Source organism: Colias croceus, chromosome Z (assembly GCF_905220415.1).
Source record: "Colias croceus chromosome Z, ilColCroc2.1".
NCBI lineage: Eukaryota > Metazoa > Arthropoda > Insecta > Lepidoptera > Pieridae > Colias > Colias croceus.
In genome coordinates, this window is record NC_059568.1 from 4505741 (window position 1) to 4525121 (window position 19381).

Sequence of the window (19381 nt, forward strand, 5' to 3'; positions counted from 1 at the left end):
GAAAATCTACATTGGGAGATAGTCGGTGAGCTTGGAGAGGAAGATGAAGCAATTTCGAACACGCGCTCACTAACTGTCCACAATTTATTAAATTACCTTTTATGAATAAACTTCAAACGGTTAAGCAATTACGTTTCTGCATTAATTGCATTTTTGATCACAATGGGAATCAATGTACTTCGAATAAACGGTGTCATGTGTGTGCAGGCCCACATCACACGTTATTGCACGAATGTTTTAAGCAGCAAGCTAGCGAGAATTTTTGAAATAAAAAATTGATGAGTAGCAACACCCAAAGACAGGTGTATTACAGCCCCAAAAATCAAGCGAATACGTCTCAACAAGATGATTCTGAAGTACTTTTAGCCACCGCATTGGTAAAGGTAACAGCTGAAGATGGCAAACAGCACATAATGCGAGCACTGATCGACCAAGGGTCTCAAATTAGCATCATAACCGAACGAGCAGCACAGCAACTGGGCTTAAAACGCCAACAAAGCAAAGGGATCGTCCTTGGTGTAGGGGGCCAAGAAAACAACTGTCGTGGAAAACTCAAGATTAATTGCCAATCTATATATAATAATTTTATCTTCAACGTCGATACATTCATCATGACTAATCTTATAAAAAATCTACCTAATAGATCGTTTGAAAAACCCGGCTGGTCGAAATGTATAGCGCACTTAAACTTAGCAGATCCAGAATTTAACAAAAGCCGAGCAGTAGATATTTTATTTGGAGCAGATATTTATTCATACATTATGTTAGATGGGATCATTCGAGGCCGCGAAATCTCACAACCACTAGCACAGCAGACGCAATTGGGTTGGTTATTATGTGGAGGCAGCATAAATACCTTCCATTGCAACGTTATTTTGAATCACATACAAGAGATTCAAGATTTTTGGAAAATAGAGGATATACAGGAGCAAAATGATATGTCAGCGAAAGATAAGCAATGTTTAGATTATTACTTAGCAACTACAAAGCGATTAAAAAACGGGCGTTATGAAGTAAGCATACCTATGGAGGATCAAGCGTTACAAAAATTGGGATCGTCTGAAAAACTTGCATTAGCACAATTTATGAATTTAGAAAATAAACTTAATAAGCAGCATGAATTATCGGAGCAATACAAGCAATTTATGAGCGAATATATACAACTGGGACACATGAAAATAGCAGCATTAAATTCAAGCGTACAATGTTTTTTACCACATCATGGGGTACAGCGAGCAGCATCCAGCACCACTAAACTACGAGTCGTATTTAACGGATCAGCTAAAACCACGACAGGCTACAGCTTAAACGACCTTATGCACAAGGGACCCAATATGCAAAAGGATTTACAAAGTATCATTATCAATTGGAGACTATACCGTTACGCCTATACATCTGATATTGAAAAAATGTATCGACAAATATTAGTAAAAGAAGAAGACCAAAAACTTCAACAGATATGGTGGAGATCAAGCCCAGACCAGCCTATAAAAGCATATCAATTAACAACTATCACTTACGGAACGAAAGCAGCACCTTTCTTAGCAATTATGACGTTGAATCAGCTAGCACAAGATGAGCAAAATAATTTCCCAAAAGCAGCAAAAAGCATTAAAGAAGAGTTTTATATGGATGACTACATCTCGGGAGCACACACAATTAGCGAAGGTCAGCAAAAAATAGCGGAGGTGAATCATGTACTTAGCGGAGCAGGGTTCCTTTTGAGAAAATGGATTGCAAACGATAAGAGCCTTATTGAAAACATTATCAGCGAAGAACGAGACGAGCAATCAACATTTATGTTTAAAACGGAAAACACGCCGAAAACCTTAGGCCTACGATGGGACCCGATTAGTGACGTATTTGTATTTGACTATGATAGCGTAATAAATGAATACTCAGCAAAGTTAACGAAAAGAAAATTATTATCGGAAATGTCTAAGCTATTTGACCCATTAGGATGGTTGACGCCACTTACAACAAAAATTAAGATTTTATTTCAAAAAGTATGGTTACAAGCAGATCTTGAATGGCGTGATCCAGTCTCCCAAGATATAAAAAGCGAATGGATAAAAATAAAAAAGGAGCTAAATACGTTAAAATGTATTAAAATTCCCAGATGGTATAAATGTGATGAGAATAGCACAATTGAATTACATGGGTTCTGCGATGCCTCAATAAAAGCCTATGCATGCGTCGTATATGCCAGAGTCGTAAAAAATAGCTCAATCTCAACTATAATAATAGCAGCAAAATCAAGATTAGTACCGAATAAAAAAGAAGTATCGTTACCTAGATTAGAATTATGTGCCATGGAGTTATTAACAAAGTTAATGAATAAAATAAAAAATAGCATCAGCAGCACAAAAGTTGAAATTTATGGTTGGAGCGATTCAATGGTAGCCCTTGGTTGGATCAACGGAAACCCCGACCGTTGGAAGCCCTTTGTAGCAAATCGGGTAAAGAAAATTCACGAAACAATGCAACCTCAATCATGGCGCTATGTAAAAACGAAGGAAAATCCAGCTGACGCAGCGAGTCGAGGTCAAACAGCATTACAATTAAAAGAAAACTTATTGTGGTGGCGAGGTCCGGGATGGTTATTAAGTTCAGATTTTAAAAATAAGCAGCAGCACACTAATTATACGACAAATTTAGAAATAAGAAAACAAGTTAATATTATTCAAAAAGCATACACATCAAGCATAATAGATCATTTATTATACAAATATAGTTCATTATTAAAAATAGTACGAGTATTAGCATGGATATTACGAGCGATTACACCGTCATTAAAACAAAGGCCGACGTATCTCACATTACAAGACGTGAGAAAAGCTAAAACAGCAATTATTAAATATGTTCAATCGACTGAATTCTCAGCTGATTTAGAGCAATTAAAAAAGGACAATAAATTACGATCTAATAGTGCATTATTAAGCTTAAATCCATTTTTAGATGAAAATGGTATTTTAAGAGTTAGAAGACGTTTAAAAAATTCAAACATCAGCGAAGATATGAAACATCCAATAATTATTCCATATAGCGGGCGTTTAACGGAACTACTTATAAATGAAGCACACGAACTTTCTTTTCACGGTGGAGCAAAAATTACTATTTCAATTTTAAGGCAAAAGTACTGGATAATCAAAGGATATCGAGCAACAAAAAAGCAACTTCGGACCTGTATCACATGTAAGAAGCGAGAACCTACAAAATTACATCAACTAATGGGAGATATGCCTAGCTATCGTGTCAATCCAGCTCCTCCGTTTTATCATACAGGAGTTGATTTTACGGGATTCGTCAACGTCAAGATTAATAAAGGTCGAGGAGTAAAAACCACAAAAGGTTACATAGCGTTATTCATATGCATGGTTACGAAAGCAGTACATATAGAGATAGTTTCCGACCTCAGCAGCACAACTTTCATAGCGGCTCTGCGACGCATGGCAGCACGACGCGGAACCCCAAAGCATATATATTCAGATAATGGCACGAACTTTGTCGGTGCAAATAAAATTAAACAACAAGAATATAATGAATTAATAAGCAATTTTAGCGATAGTTTTTACAAAGAAATCACTGAAATGGAGATAGAATGGCACTGGAATTGTCCATCGTGGCCTAGCGCAGGAGGAATTTGGGAAAGATCGATAAGAAGCCTAAAACAGCATATAAAAAGAGTAGTGGGAGAGCAAGCTTTAACCTTTGAAGAATACAGCACAATCCTTGCACAGATAGAAGGATGCCTTAATTCAAGGCCTTTATGTTCAATTACGGAAGACGTAGAAGATTTAGATTTCTTAACACCTTCACATTTCTTAAATCAGCGAGCGGAGAATACTCTCATAGAAACAGCACATGATGCCAGGACTAGATGGTACTTAGTAGATAAAACTTTTAATGATATTTGGAAACGGTGGAAAAATGAATATCTCAGCCAGTTGACGGTTCGAAGCAAATGGTTAGAACCTCAAAGGAACCTTAAAATAGGGGATTTAGTGACCATTCGCGATGATATTATGCCAGCCGGGAAGTGGCCAGTGGGCCGAGTAGTAGAAACCCATCCAGGAAGTGACGGGTTAGTAAGAGTCGTTACATTAAAAACAAAAAATGGGATCTTAAAGCGGCCAGTAGTAAAGTTATCATTATTACCACTCGAAGAAAAAAGCAATTTTCAGCAAAATAATAATATATCCATTCAAAACAACAGCAGCGAATTGAAAAGCGAAAGAAAGGAAAGTCCAATCATTCAAAACAGCAGCAGCGAATTGAAAAGCGAAAGAAAGAAATGTCGAATCAGACAAAATATTCCTTCAAAACTTGTAAGCGTCGTACTATCATTAATATTTTTTATGAGCATTTTATCCTACTCTACAGCGGAATATAAGTTAAAACAGCTTGAAAGCAATCTATCCATATACTTTGATTCGATGGGCGAAATGCAACTAGCTAGGGACAAATGGAAGATAATTGCATATTTTGACATGTCTCCATATTGGCAAGGGAACAAAGCAGCGGAACTTTTATCGGATTACTTAGAAAAAACCTGCACTAACATGAATGAATCAAATCACTGCCAGACTATATTGTTACAAATACGTCACGATTACAATGAACTCCAATACTACAACCTGCTGTTACTGAATCAGCATTTCGACGCGCGGTCAAGAACCCGGCGCGGTCTTTTCAATGCGGTCGGCTCAGTGGCTAATTCATTATTTGGAGTACTTGATCAAAGCTTTGCTGAGAAATATGAACAGGAAATCGAGCTAATTCAAAATAACGCAAATCATATAACTCAACTTTGGAAGAACCAAACATCGGTCCTAGAAGCCGAATTTAACATCTTAAAGCGAACAGAAAAAACCATAGAAACCCAGTACAAAATGTTTAACAGACATTTAAATATCTTAAACAACAAAACAAATATAATCCAATCTGAAATTGAAACCATTCAGGAAGTAACCTTATCAGCAATAGCGTGCAACAATTTAATTCAGAACTTACGTAGAATTCAAGATACTTTATTGGACACTACCACTGAAATTTATCACGGCCAGATAAATGTACACTTATTGTCACCGAAACAATTGCGCGACGAGCTGCAAATTATATCCAGCCAAATATCCAGCCAAATATCCAAGGACGTTACGTTACCAATAGAAAACATCCATACAGACCTATATAAAATCTATAAATTAATAAAAGTAAAAGCTAGAATTACCGAAAACTTTTTTATATTTCAAATCCTCATACCATTGATTAGCCGGGACAATTTCCAACTATACAGACTGATACCCATACCCAAGCAAGTTAACAGCAATATGATAAGCATAAAACCAATAGCGGAATATATTTCTATAAACATAAAGAGAGATGCCTACATAACATTAACCTTAGCCGAACTACAAGCATGTCAAAACCAAAATGATATTTATTTTTGCCAATTGCACGGTCCCATAATAAGTTTTAGCAACAATGAACGTTTTTGCGAAATAAAAAATAACAAATGTGAATACAATATAAACAGCTGTAAAAGTAATTGGATACAATTACATGATCTAACTACATATTTATATTTTCAATGCGATACTGCACACATACGTATTCTATGTGATAATGACATACGGTCGCGCCAAGTCAGCAAGGCCGGACTTATATCACTGAGTAAACAATGCATAATAAAGGGACATGATATCACTCTATACTCATTTAAGCAACTTGAAAACAAGCTATATCTGAAACCGGACATATTAGAAACCAAATTAAATCCCATCCACAATCTGATTAACTCTGCTCTGCCTATCACAAACTACTCTGACAACGAAGAAATCAATACATCATTAAAATCTCTTGGGGAGAAAATAAAAATTATGAAAAACGCTGTCGATGAAACGGATACCTTAGGTATTTCGCAACACGACCTACACCAATATGCCGTATCATATGGAACACTAGCATTAACAATATTAGCAAGCATCTTTTTCTTCGTGTGGTGGCGAAGGAGTCGAGCGACTCCACAGCAGAGCGTCCCAGGAGCCCAACAGCAGAGCGTCCCAGCAGCGCAACAAACTATTCAGTCTCGGACAATACCCCAAGAGTGTGTCGATTCTAGTGTGTGCGTGCATCAAAAAAGTGTTACTAGTGTTCGTGCGTCTCCCTTACCCGAGCGGGGAGAGTGTATCAGTGAAGTAGCGTCATGTGAACAAAACAGACTCAGACGATGGGCAAGTGCGCGTTTTAAAAGGAGCGATAGGTCGACATCGCTAATAGCTAACAAACGCTCTGCTATAATAAGTGACTCGGTGGTGGAAATATAATCTCTAAGCATTATAAACATTTCAAGACTTATAAAAAATTAATATATATCTTCTGTGGGCCTCGGGAGCATGTTCGAGCAGCGAACAAATATTTTATTTTAAATTACTTATTATCCATAGTTACATTACATATTACAATAATTGAGCAATAACGTAAATGAGGTCAAGCTGCCTCAGCAGTATTATCGTGCGACGGCCGAGCCGGCCGGAAAGCGCAGTTCACCCTTAGCAGCGCCCGAGTGCTCTATCCGCTCGAATCCGCGTAAATCATATTATATAATTATTAGCAGCCATTAAAGTGTTCCCAGTTGTCCCATAATATCAAAGCATCATTAGCAGCATTTATAGCGACCTAAATACAGTCCACTTTCGATGTAATACGTAAACCGTACAATTTATTTAAATTGAAGTAAGATTTCGTTGTAAAAAATCAAACTATAAGCAAAATTTGTTAAAATTTTACATGATTTTGAATTTAAACGAGCTCAATCAGCATTTTATAAATGAAGAATCACGTTATTTAGATGTAAATCTTGACAAAGGACCGCTGGATAAAACAAATTTTTGACAAGGGTCTTTAATCTAACAGATATAATAATACGAATAGAGCGGTTTATTTAATATAGATCCTTTTATTCCATATAGATTAAATCGAATTGGTAAGTACCTATATTTCATTAGGATAGGTTTTGTTGCTTGGAGACGTATCTATAATGTCCAGGTTTTATTTTTATTTTTATAAATATATTTCGATGTTTAGTAGGTGATAAATATCATACAATATCATGTAATAATTACAATAACAATTTACAGATGCATTACGCGCTTCCAAAAGTTCCTACGCTTTTTATTTCATTACGATATGGTATTTTATGATCTTAAATAAATAACAATTCATAAATCTCAATTGCATACAATGAATTATACTATTATTGAAGTTATAAACTTGAGGATACGGGACTGAAAAGCCCAGCATTATCCATTTCTCTGGTCTGTGATATTAGAAGTAATATTAGTAATGGCTTCAGCAAATGTATTTCTATCCCAAGCGAGTGCCGTTTTAATCTTTCAAGTCACGGTTAAATGGAAACGTAACTGAAGCTTAACAAAGTTCAACTTTGCCGCTAGCACTATGATTATTGACACTTTGACTGGCATGCTGGATCGGCATTTGTGCTAAATAAAATGTTGATCTCGATTCCGAAGCCTAAATGCGGCAACACTATTTTGAAATACATTCGCCAGCATTCGCCGAAGATTTTACTAATTAAAATTGACAACGGTCTACATGACTTTAACGGGAATTTTATGTCGCTTTTCCTAACTTTTAAACCAACTAGTCTTTACTAAAGTGCTGCATTCTATGTAAATAATGATAATTTCGAATATCGTGCATGTATAACTTTCATGACCATTAAATATGTTCTTTTTAGTAAAACACATTTAATAACAACTGTTTATGTTGATATTAGTATATTACTACAATCCATCTCATGGAACTCCTACCATTCATAGCGTTACATTGATTTTTAAAGCATAGTGTGTTTATTGACTAAGACCTTTCGTCTGGTAAAGCGCGGGAAGAGACGGCGTTTCTTTTTCAAGCCCAACTGTAGCAGAAGGTTCCTGGCTTCAGCCAGAGCGGTGTCTGTGTCTTCCACTCCAGAGATGAAGCCACTCTCTGGGCGGGAGAGTGTAGCGTTGGTAGGTAGGAGAGAGAACCAGCGATCTATTTTGGCGGTTGGTGACAGCTGAAATAAATTGGTTAGATAGTGTTAATAGGTTTCGGTACAGTTCAAGAAAAATGAGAAGTCTTTATTAATATTTGCTAAGAGGAGAAATGGTAAGGCTTTTACAGAGTAGTATTAACTATGTTTTTCAAATTTCAGATTCAGATTTGCAAATAAAATTATTCCTTTGCAAAATGATTGAACGTAAGCATCCATCAAGGCATCAATAAAAGGTTTTAGAGAAAGTTCGTACCGTCCTTTCTTATTATAGAGGCATCCCATATTTCATTCAAATTACGTCTCTCAAAGCTTAACCAAATCTTAATCCTACAGAATATTCCTAAATGTAATTTTTGTTGCAACATTCTCGTGTAATTTTAGTCGAGCATCCGTAGCACCTTTGCATAAATCTCTAAACGCTAAAAGCGTGCTCTTAGAATAATGTTATTCGTGGTTAATCTAACTGGATTAGACGCCAGCTCAGAGATTCGAGTTCAATCGATGCAGGCCTGGTCCGAGCTGTTAAGTGCTGTTGATAACCTTCGAGGACTGCAGTTTACATTGAAAATACTTACTTTTCAACGATTGTGCGATAGTAAAATTGAATCACCAGCTATTGGTGCGGTCACGTTCTAGTCTTTAGTAATGCTGGGTTCTTATTTATCTGAACTAATCTGAGATTATGCAGCTTTATAGCTGGTGTAAATTAAAGCTATATTACCTATGTGATTAATAATTTCGTTTGTATAAAATAATATATTTTGATGCAATTTGGCAAACGTTAGGGTTATCATTTATGTTTAATAATTTGATTTAATGAATAAGAAATAATATCATTATCTAATGGATATTATTTGCTACGTAAATGTTTATGTTTATATGACTAATATCTTAATGAATTATTACGCAGTATTGAGTCATAAGTATTTGTAATTCAACTAAATTTATTTCATCCCACATATTCCTATATCGTATCCAAGTAAATGATATATTATCGCCTTCACTGCCTTAACCAAGTATTAGGTAATAATAGCGTATATACTATATACGTACCAAAGATATCCAAAAGACGATTTGTATTGGAACTTGAATAGGAATAGGGTTACGGACTACGGGTCTATTCAAGAAGCAAGCTCTATAGATTTTGATGTAATAAAGAAGCTATTGCAGCAAATGAAGTATGTGCCATGAGTTTAGATTTTTAACTTGAATTTGATAAAATATCACTAAAACTTGAAACTGAACTCTACTAAGTAAGTCGCTATATGTTACTAGATTTTTTTCCTAATTCGCTTCGATAGCAGCTCTCTGGAGATATACGTAAGTTATTAATTTATTGAACTTTTTGATTTAAATAAATTTTATATTAAGATCATAATATGAATAATAAAAATACCTAACATTTTAACAGGCACATAATGTAACATGTGTTTTTCTTTATATGCTTACTTTTATAAGGATATAATAATATTATGTATGTTTGAATTAAATGATACAGGAAGGTTCATATGTAACTCGAATATATTTCTATCTAGGTATACACTATACATATAATAAATCTGTAGAAGGGTCAATTCTGTACATTGAAAATATTGAAAAAATAAATAGCAGGGGGTGTTACTCGATCGATACCAAACCCAAATATGAGATTAAAAAAATGTTTGTCTGTCTGTCTGTCTGTCTGTATGTTCAGGCATCACGTGAAAACTAACGGTTCGATTTCGATGAAACTTGGTATAATTATACCTTATTATCCTGGGCATAAAATAGGATACTTTTTATCCCGGAAAATTACGTAGAAAAAAATAAATCTTCATTTTTCCGCGCGGACGGAAGCTAGTTTCTTAATAATTTAACATGCAAAACCAACTTTCTCATACTCTTTAGGAATACTCGATAAATTTTTGGGTTTAAGAAAAACTTAGCTTTTCATATAAATGTATAATATGATTTGGTCTATATAATATATGGTCTATACCAAATACATTATAATAAATATTATTTAAGGATGTAGAAAAAGTTAATTTATTTATATATTTTGGCGTGTTTGGCGATTTTTGTAGATTATTTACCTAAAACAATTTTCGTATTTCATATCATTAAAACCTGTTTCATTGGATCCTATTTTTTATATACCTAAGGAAAAACTACACCTTTATTTTAGATGGGAAAAATAACATTACACGTATGTTTTATTTCTTCTTTAATATCCATTTAATGTCTGCCTTTTTTTATACCACATTTACAACATAATATAATGTAACAAAAACACATCAAATTCAAACCATGTTCAATACTACCACCATGAGATTATATTTTCAGAGAAAATATTCATGTCTTTCACAAATCGGAATTCGGGATCTATCAGGTATTAAACCATGGCGTATAGTGTTAAACAGGATTTGTAACAGATAAAATTGAAAGAGATCCATATACTAATTACTAGGTTTACATTTAAGTATCATGTTGAATGTGACAGCTATAAAATTAATATAAGATTTATTCTGTATCTGATAAAAGTGTTACACTCTCCGATCTTTTTTTTTGTGGGGTGTCTCTCGATGTTAGCCAGAAGGGCTTCTACATCTTAACGCGGACGCGCCTCTACGATCTGATTATCTTTCTCTATATTATAGTATGCATTATTTGAGGGAAGAGGTTCGAATAAATAATAACCCACCACGCTGGTCTAGTGCGTGTTGGGTGCGCAATAAGCCTACTAACTCGGCCTGTGAGCGCCACCGTTGGTGCCCTAAAGACACTCTTCCGCTGCCGCTCAACGTAAGCACCTCGCGCTTATGTCACTTCATCCACAAGACCTTAAAGAGTTACTATCTTGCAGCCCTGGTGAGCTTTTGCATTTGAATTATCCAAAAAGCACGACAATTTACAATAAATATAAATAGGAAATGAAGCGAAATCGTCCGTATATCATGAATAGCTTTCGAATATCAGCTTAATCTTGACCGGAGAGAATCTTGGCGGGATTTCATGCAGCTCGCCGTACCATTTACTCATCTAAAGCCAATCGTATTGTGACGCGCTCATGTATAGGCGGCTTAGGGAATAGCTACATCTATAGAAGCGTTATCGTATTTGCAGAAACTGAATTTTTCGTTGTCCCTTTACTTTGTTTGATGTATAACCTGTTGCTAAAGTTGGCGTAGCATTGCTATAAGCTTCCTGACATATCTCATTTGTGACAACTGAATCATTTGTGACAACTTCGTCTATGTGTATTCTTTAAGACAGGTTATATCTGTTGAGTGGGAATTTAGATCTGCGTATTGTAAGTATCTATTGCTCTAGTTGTAAAAAGGTTGCTTATAGTACCAAGAACTGTTGCTCCTATAAAGGCTGTCAAAATCACGACTGAATAAAAGAAGGCTCATAATCGAGTATGACTGTACTATGAATGAAGAGTTACACTTTGATTTTTTATTAAAAAAAAACATTGAATTATTTTAACTAAAGAAAATAAACTTCAACGAATGCAGTAATGTGGTTGATATTTTTTTTTTCATTTAATATTACCTATTCATTAAATTTAACAATGTACTAAATACATTTAACATCAATAATATAATAGTATTCCAAACAATATAGCAATATTGGATAGAAACAGACGGATAAATATTATATTTTTTTTTCAAAATCATGTAGGTATTTAAAACTTCTATATATATAATACAAGTATATATAATAATTGGCACAGATATTATAAGTTATAGTACATGTATTCATAAATATATATGCTTATATACAATACCTAACTACGTATCTATATAATAAAAAGGTATAAATAGATATATTATATTAAAAATTTTAACATGTTATTATTTGTTTTACAAACATTAAATATATATAATATACGTTGCTTTATACAGATATATACATGGGAGCTCATAGTTGGTGATAAATTATATATTAATCTATAATAATTTATAATTTTTACAACATTTAATTATATAATTAACTTCTTTACTTCTATAATAATATAGGTCATTAGATTATTTTATTTGTTATAATATAATACAATAATAATATTACAGTAAATATAATAGTATGTTACAGTCATTTTTTTATCAGAACTCAAGATCTTATATCTATTTCTGTACCTACATGTGTAAATAGTATATAATATAGTACAGTTATAATACATTGATATATAATTTTTTACATATTATAATTAATTAATTATAAACGTTACATCTATGACTAGAATAAATACAGTTTCTCTAAACATTTAGTTTAATTATAGTGTAATATACATTTATTTTACACTTTTTTATGAATAAAACAAAAATTGCAAAGGGATATGGCAAAGATATGTAAGTAATTTAAAAACGTGGTCAACACGTGGTACGAAATATCTGATATGTAAATTATTCTTCTAGTCCACTGAAATGTTAAATTTTGTGGCCGTTCCTAGAAGAAGCAACTCTTTTTATGTAAACCAGCACAGTATAAAATGGAATAAGTTAAAATATACGCTTAAACATGTAGATTTTTCTAAATATGTAAGGTCTTTCCGAAAGGAACCCTCACGGCTATCATTTTTGGAGCACTATAAAACAAACAAAAATAAATAAAATTAAAATAGAGGTAATGACTTATCGTTAAAACACAAATGCCCTCTATAAAATTGGTCTGATGTCATTTGCAGCAAAGTTCAATTTTCAAGATTGCGCTCGCAAGACAAGGTAAACACTCACACCCCCTACATGTTAAACAAATATTCAGGAACGCAATCCTCAATGTAACATTTCCATGGACTACAGGTTATAAAATATAAACAATTTGGTATATTTTTGGCATCGTTAACAAAATCAACTAACATTATGGTCTAAGATCCGAATATAAGTCGACCTGCAACGGCGTGATAATAGAATGAGACCAATTTTATAATAAATTTAGTGTATTAAAAATGGGTTGACTGGGAAAATCCTGGACAGGACATTTTTAATGAATTAAAAAAAAAACATTTTTTTAATTAATTGCAATATCGAGATAATAAAAAAATATATATAATAGACTTAAAGTATGAAACCTACAGAATGTGCAGTCATAGTCGTTTTCTAATATTTACCGGGACAAAGGGCTAGGTTGGCCGGTATAAACAGGTATGTCGGTACCAGTTACTTTCACTTGATAGGATGATGAAAAAAAAATTATGTCAGCGCTGTCATATTACAAAATTGTTTTATTATCTCGAAACTGCAATTAAGAAAAAATGAAAAAAAAAATTTTTTTTAATAATTAATTAAAAAATAGACAGGATACTGTCCAGGATTTTCCCAGTCAACCCATTTTTAATACATTTTTTAATATACTAAATTTATTATAAAATTGGTCTCATTCTATTATCACGCCGTTGCAGGTCGACTTATATTCGGATCTTAGACCATAACGTAAAATAAACAATATTGAGAGATTAAAACAATCTTCACAAACAATAATCAACAAATCATAAATTATTATTATCTAAAAGGTACTGGACTCAAAGTTTTCAAGATTTTCAAATTTACAAGACGGTGAACTTTTACTTGGTTGTGTGTCTTGTCCACTGCGAGCGCAGAGCCGCCATCAGATCGCTCCGATTCGGGACCTTTTCGCTGGTGGAGCGTGTGATCGGAGCTCCCGGAGCGAGTTGACTGGGGCCTGGAACGCTGAGAGTGGCCCCGGAGGGTCCGGCCTGTGGCTCAGCAACTTCAGCAGTGCTCTCAGAGGGGCTCACGGGCACTATCAAACGGACGCGGCCGTCTTGACCAGTTGCAGTCAAGGTCCCACTGTGGGATAGCGGCCTTATGAATGGCCCCGCAAATTCCGAGCTGCTTGAATCGGAAGATGAACTAGAAGAACTAGATGTGTCGCTGGAACCGGACAGCGAACTTTGCGAGTTCCCAAAGCTCATGGCTTGAGCCATGGCTTCTATTTCATCAGCTGTCTTGTTCTTCAGCAGGCTAGAAATATCAGAGTTGCTGAGATGACTTTTCAACGGTGGGATGTTCGGAAACGCGTTGGTGTTTTGATAGAAGAGCTGACCCTTAGCTTTAGTATCTCTATCGTTGTCTACCATGATATCTTTGAATTTCGATATCAAATAAGACTGTATTTGCTCGTTGGACATTGATCCAAAGTTGGGAGCCGAGCTGGGGCCGGCACGCTTCTCAGACGAATCTAGATTCAAGCAGTATTGATTCGGATCAAACTCATCGTCATCTGAATCCTGGCTCACTTTAGCGCTCTTCGAAAAGAAGTCGATGAGGTCATCTTCATTCATTGCTGAATTTCCATTGCACGATCCTTCCGCTTTTGACCCTTTGTGGTTTCCAGAGGTCTTGGCCTAGAGATTTGGAATTAATTACAGGATATGTATGGGTACATTGTTCGTTTTAAAAATATATGCTTATTCAGATTGAATTAAACCTTATACACTCACTAAACTATTAAAAAATAATCTATAGAGTTATATCTTATAAATGTCGAATGTTTTGGTTTATTTCAATACTGAATTACTATATAAATTAATTAATACAACTACTAACATTGACAAGAACGACGTCATTCCCAACTAAACTAAAGCTAAGCAAACGTCTTTTGAGCGAAAATAAGGAAAGGAAGTAATTTCAAAACAATGACATTTGCTTTGCTTAAGTTTTACATGTAATAAAAATAAAACAATAATAAACATTAGATGCAATTAAACTAACACACACAGCAAACAACAAATGGATTAACAAAATAATTAATGATGAGGTTAAGGCAGAAAACAAAAAACAGGCACAAAATGAAAATAATTTCACAAAAAGCAACTTTTCTTGAAATGGAAAGTAAATTATATCGAGAGAATTATAAGAAACCGAATCATCGGAAATATAAATTGCATCATACGAAGTTTTTTCAAATCGTTAGTTACAACTATACCTAATGTTTGTATTTACCGAATAACATTAGCTTAATTGACTGAAATAAAAAACGAAATTTTGAAACCGGCTTTTTTCTCCAGATCAGCGTTTATTGAAACCTCAAAACGGTTTTTCGAAAGAATTTGAACATGGTTTGCCAAAACTAAATGTTTGATTTTTTTCGCGTATCCACGAGGACATTGTTGGCATTAAGTTGTTGTTAATATATACCTATTTAGACGTGTAGATTGCAGGATAATAAAAAATATTCTTTAACTAAAATAATAGTGACGCAATATAAAAGGATTTAAAAAAAATAAAAATATTCCACAAATAAAATAAAATAAACAATAGTTACGAAATATAAAAGAAGCACATGCAAATGAATTACATGAAATTCTATTATTATATTACTAATGTCTGCCTGACCAGAAACATTTTAATATAATGTTCAATTTGAATTATGTTTCAGTAACTTTGAAATGTGGCGATGATTTTGATATCTTTGAATTTTGCAAACGAAGTTACACTTCTGACACGAATGCTTGGCACACATGCTCTTTTTTAAATATCTGGTCAGGCTTTGACTCTATGTAAAGTCCACAGTCGTGATATTATAAATTATAATGTATCTACTCACAGATCATATATTTATATGTTCTGTGTATCTACTATTATTTTGTAGTTTAAACACGTTTTATTATTATTTTTTCAAATTTAAGACACGACTGAGACCTTTCTCTATAAGCGTAAGCGTAAATTAGTTAATTGTTAAACGGAATTGTTTATAAATTCAATCCTATACATGACATTCGTGACAGTGGTCGTATAATAAATAAAAGACAAATTATATTTGCAACCATATCTAAAGAAGATAAACATGTTATTATTACATTACTATAAACAACAAACATTTTCCTTGTAAAAATTGAACCTTTTATAAGGCAAACTTGACAACCCTATGTGAAGAAACTTTAACACATATAACAACCACTTTCACTTTATTTTATATCAAAGAAAGAGATTATAAATAGGCACATCAAACCAAACTTAAATCGATTGCTGAGGTGGGATTGTAGGTGAGCTCTAATGTAACTCCGTCAATGTTCAACCGGAGAGGGTATACGCGGACGCGAATAAATCCCACCTCATGATCGAACTTTAAAATGTTTCAATAAATACCTGTGGCAGAAGTGTGAGCCGCTCTGCGTTGATTGGTCGAGGCGATCCCTTCTCGCTCGCCTGTAAATGATCAACTAAGCCCGCAATGTGGTCCAAGAGCTCCCTGTTGTGGACTATCAGTTGATGGGTGCGGGTCTAGAATAAATAAATAAATATTACAGGTCAATTTTGGATTGGATTTGGATGTGGATTATGGCATAGGACCTTATTTATGTAAGTAAAAATGAGAATGATATTTTTAAGCTATTGCATAGCTTCTATCGCGGGCCTTGAGCGCGGGGACCGAATCGAGAAATTCTGTAACGAAAAAACCTCACGGTCCCCACTCCGACGGGCGGAGGTGTGGCTTGAAGGCATAGCATGCAATAGCTTTACCGCCGCAGTCCCCGAGTGACACACGTCGTTTTTTTTACTTTGTTGGTAAGGCTCAAGGAAGGTTCTTATGCAGACAAAATATTAATATTATTTTTGAGTTTGAGTTTACATGATAATCGTACCTGAGCCTCACACCGAGCCGCCTGTTCTGCAGCAAGCTGATCACGCAACAGCATGAGTTGCGCGACAGCTGCCTGTGTCTGCTGCGACTGCTGCTCCAGCCTCTCCTTCAGCAGCTTCAGTTGGTGCTGGGCGCTGAGCGGGGTGGTAGCGTCATCTGGCAACGGCGGCAGCTCTTTGACCTTTGTGATGCACTCTGGCAGGTCGGGCAAAGTCGGGCTTTGCGGGGGCAGCTGTGAATGTAAAGGGGATTTAGTAGTTGAGGAAAACGAACAATTTTTGCGACAGCCAATTAAATCTTAATTAATTAAATGAAAGGTTTATTTTTATTTTTGCGATAGAAAAGAAGAGACTGGACATGATTAATTAGATTTATATACTTTGTAGCTTTTATATTTTACTGCTACCTGGAACTGATATGTTCAAAAAATCTATAAACTTTAGGTTACTAAAAAGTCGTCGTGTTTGTAATTTTCCATTGCAAGTATCTTGACACGTTTTTACTCAGAATAAAGCTAATCAGTCAGCACAACTACGTACCTATTTAGTTACAATACAGAACGGAATGAAAAACAGACCGTTACAATAATAAACTCTGAGTAAACAAAAGAAACCTTAACAAGAAACTCAAAAGATCGTTAACTAAGTTATAATTGAGTCAGTCAAAATTTTATCAGTAAACTTGTTGTTTTCTTTAGTTACGGGGGGATAATACCTTGTAATGTATATTGCTACAGACCAAGAATTTAAAAAGAAACAGTAGCTGGCCTTTTTAGGCTAATACAAATATACGGAACGTTGTAGCTTACGATTTTGTCAAATTTTATCGATTGAACATGCCTCTGCATATTAATTGATACTCGGTTGATAAAATGTATAAAATTTTAGTATTTAACAGTAGTTAATTTAGTATCTGGGGGCACGGTAGTGCCCCCGCCAAGACGAGCCAAGCGAAAGCGAAGCGCACGGGCACTACCTACCTTTTCTCGAAGCGCTTCGACGTTTTTTTGAACCCTCATAACTTGGGTTTGGATTATGCTAGATCAACAAAATTTTCGGGATATATTATCAATAGTGGACTTATTGAAAATATTAAGTTTTAATTACATTAGCTTTTATACTTCAGATTTTATTTATATCTAAAAAACGCTAATTTCGTCACTGACTCACTGATGATCATCAAAATTCTTAAGGTATTTCCTAATGTCCTAGAAAGCTGAAATTTTGTATGTAAGCTAGTATTAGCACACAAACAACAAAAAAATTATAAAACTTGTAACTTTCATCCCCCAACCCCTTAAACTAGGGGATGGGAGTTTGTATGAGACCTGTAATTTTAAATTAAATTTTGATGACGCTAGAGGTCTAATCTAATAATCTAAAACTTGGTTCCCCTAGATATATATATGTATAGGTACTTCTTGTTAAAAAAAAAAAAATAAAAATTTAATCGACATAATATATTGAGACATATACTTCAGATCAGATCATATAAATATGAATGAATAGATGTGTTGCGAACGTCTCCTGCCTCTTACGTCCACACAGTAGCTAAAAAAAAAAGATGGGTTGCACTTCGGGAGTGCCGGCAGAAGTGAAAACTTGATTATTAACGTTCAGCATGTTTGATATTTTGGAATGGTATCCGTCTTACGCATGGAATATAAGGGCTAAAAAAAAAGTGTCCTGACGCGAGTTTAAGATTTTATACCCAACGCCGCTAAAGAAGTTTTCACTTCAATAAAAAAAAAAATTGTGATTGACAGCGAGCGCGTCGATTGTCGATTGTCTTGTTTTGTTGATTGTCGATTATCTTAGACATACATCTTATATGCTTAGATATAAGGTAAACGCAGCTATCAACGACCCATAGAAAATCTGAAGGTATTACCGACCTATAAAAGTAATTCGAAATTTAAACGTTTCCAGAACTATTCTAGCTATAGGTAGGCAAAGTTATACACGAATGTATTACTTGAGCATCGTATACTTTTACGTTAGTGTGAGTAACTATGCAAAAAAGAGTTAAAATGCGTAAGTTGCTGCGGGGTAGCGTGAAGTACTCATTTGTTTTATTAAAAATAACTACAGGGTGTCTCAAAAGAAAGTTTATATTTTGTGGATGAATAAAAAAAAAGTAAGCGGTGTATTGAAAAAATGTTTATTAATTATTAAAGTGCATAATATGGGAATTTATTTCTTATTAAAAATAATATCGTCCAAATGCAGTCCACTGCGTTCACGGCACTCATTTAATCGCACAGTAAAATTACAGTATTTATGACAGCTCGGCAGGTAGACACAGTGATGGCTGCCATTTCGTGCTGTTTATTTTTTTTTAATGCTCTAGAGAAGTTGGTTTGTTGGCATACACTTTAGATTTAAGATACCCCCACAAGAAATTATCAAGAATAGAAATTAGCGAGGAATTATTGGCTCTTACTTTTTCGAAGACGAAAGGGGGCGTGCAGTTACAGTAAATTCAGAGCGATGGTAGACGAGTTTTTAGTGCCTGCACTGCAAAACTTTCCTGGCTATAACCAGAGAACATGGTTGCAGCAAGACGTAGCTACATCACACACATCCAATGTGTCTTTACCTCGAATTCATGAAATTTTTCCGGGAAAATTGATCTCTAGGAGAGGTGATATAAATTGGCCTCCACGCAGCCCTGATTTAACTCCCATGGACTTTTTCTTGTGGGGGTATCTTAAATCTAAAGTGTATGCCAAAAAACCAA

At 34.5% G+C, this 19381-nt stretch overlaps 2 protein-coding genes across 5 annotated transcripts in view; one reads left to right on the forward strand and one right to left on the reverse strand.

The window, feature by feature from the left end:
* The first annotated feature begins 278 nt into the window (after window positions 1-278).
* LOC123705434 lies at window positions 279-6326 on the forward strand. Its single transcript, XM_045654193.1, has 3 exons — window positions 279-4084; window positions 4217-4328; window positions 5724-6326. The coding sequence occupies exons 1-3, from the start codon at window positions 279-281 to the stop codon at window positions 6324-6326; spliced, it is 4521 nt and encodes a 1506-aa protein (XP_045510149.1).
* Window positions 6327-7578: 1252 nt separating this feature from the next.
* The window catches only part of LOC123705435 (carboxyl-terminal PDZ ligand of neuronal nitric oxide synthase protein), a 171167-nt gene continuing 159364 nt past the window's right edge, over window positions 7579-19381 (reverse strand). For 2 of the 4 annotated variants that reach the window (XM_045654198.1, XM_045654197.1), the window contains 3 exons: window positions 16644-16874; window positions 16147-16281; window positions 7579-8077 (listed from right to left, as the gene is read on the reverse strand). In XM_045654198.1, the coding sequence (XP_045510154.1) occupies window positions 7856-8077; window positions 16147-16281; window positions 16644-16874 (588 nt within the window). In that variant the 3' untranslated portion in view covers window positions 7579-7855. Of the gene's footprint in view, window positions 8078-13439; window positions 14403-16146; window positions 16282-16643; window positions 16875-19381 lie in introns of those variants that run through there. The other 2 variants (XM_045654196.1, XM_045654194.1) reach the window with 1 other exon arrangement.

What these genes read in the sequence shown, in the direction of transcription:
- LOC123705434 (XM_045654193.1), top strand. Translation starts at nt 279, where the DNA reads ATGAGTAGCAACACCCAAAGACAGGTGTATTACAGCCCCAAAAATCAA. An exon ending in ACCCATCCAGGAAGTGACGG is followed by an intron (nt 4,085 to 4,216) that starts GTTAGTAAGAGT and finishes TCAAAACAACAG; the next exon opens with CAGCGAATTGAAAAGCGAAA. An exon ending in AAAATATTCCTTCAAAACTT is followed by an intron (nt 4,329 to 5,723) that starts GTAAGCGTCGTA and finishes TACTCATTTAAG; the next exon opens with CAACTTGAAAACAAGCTATA.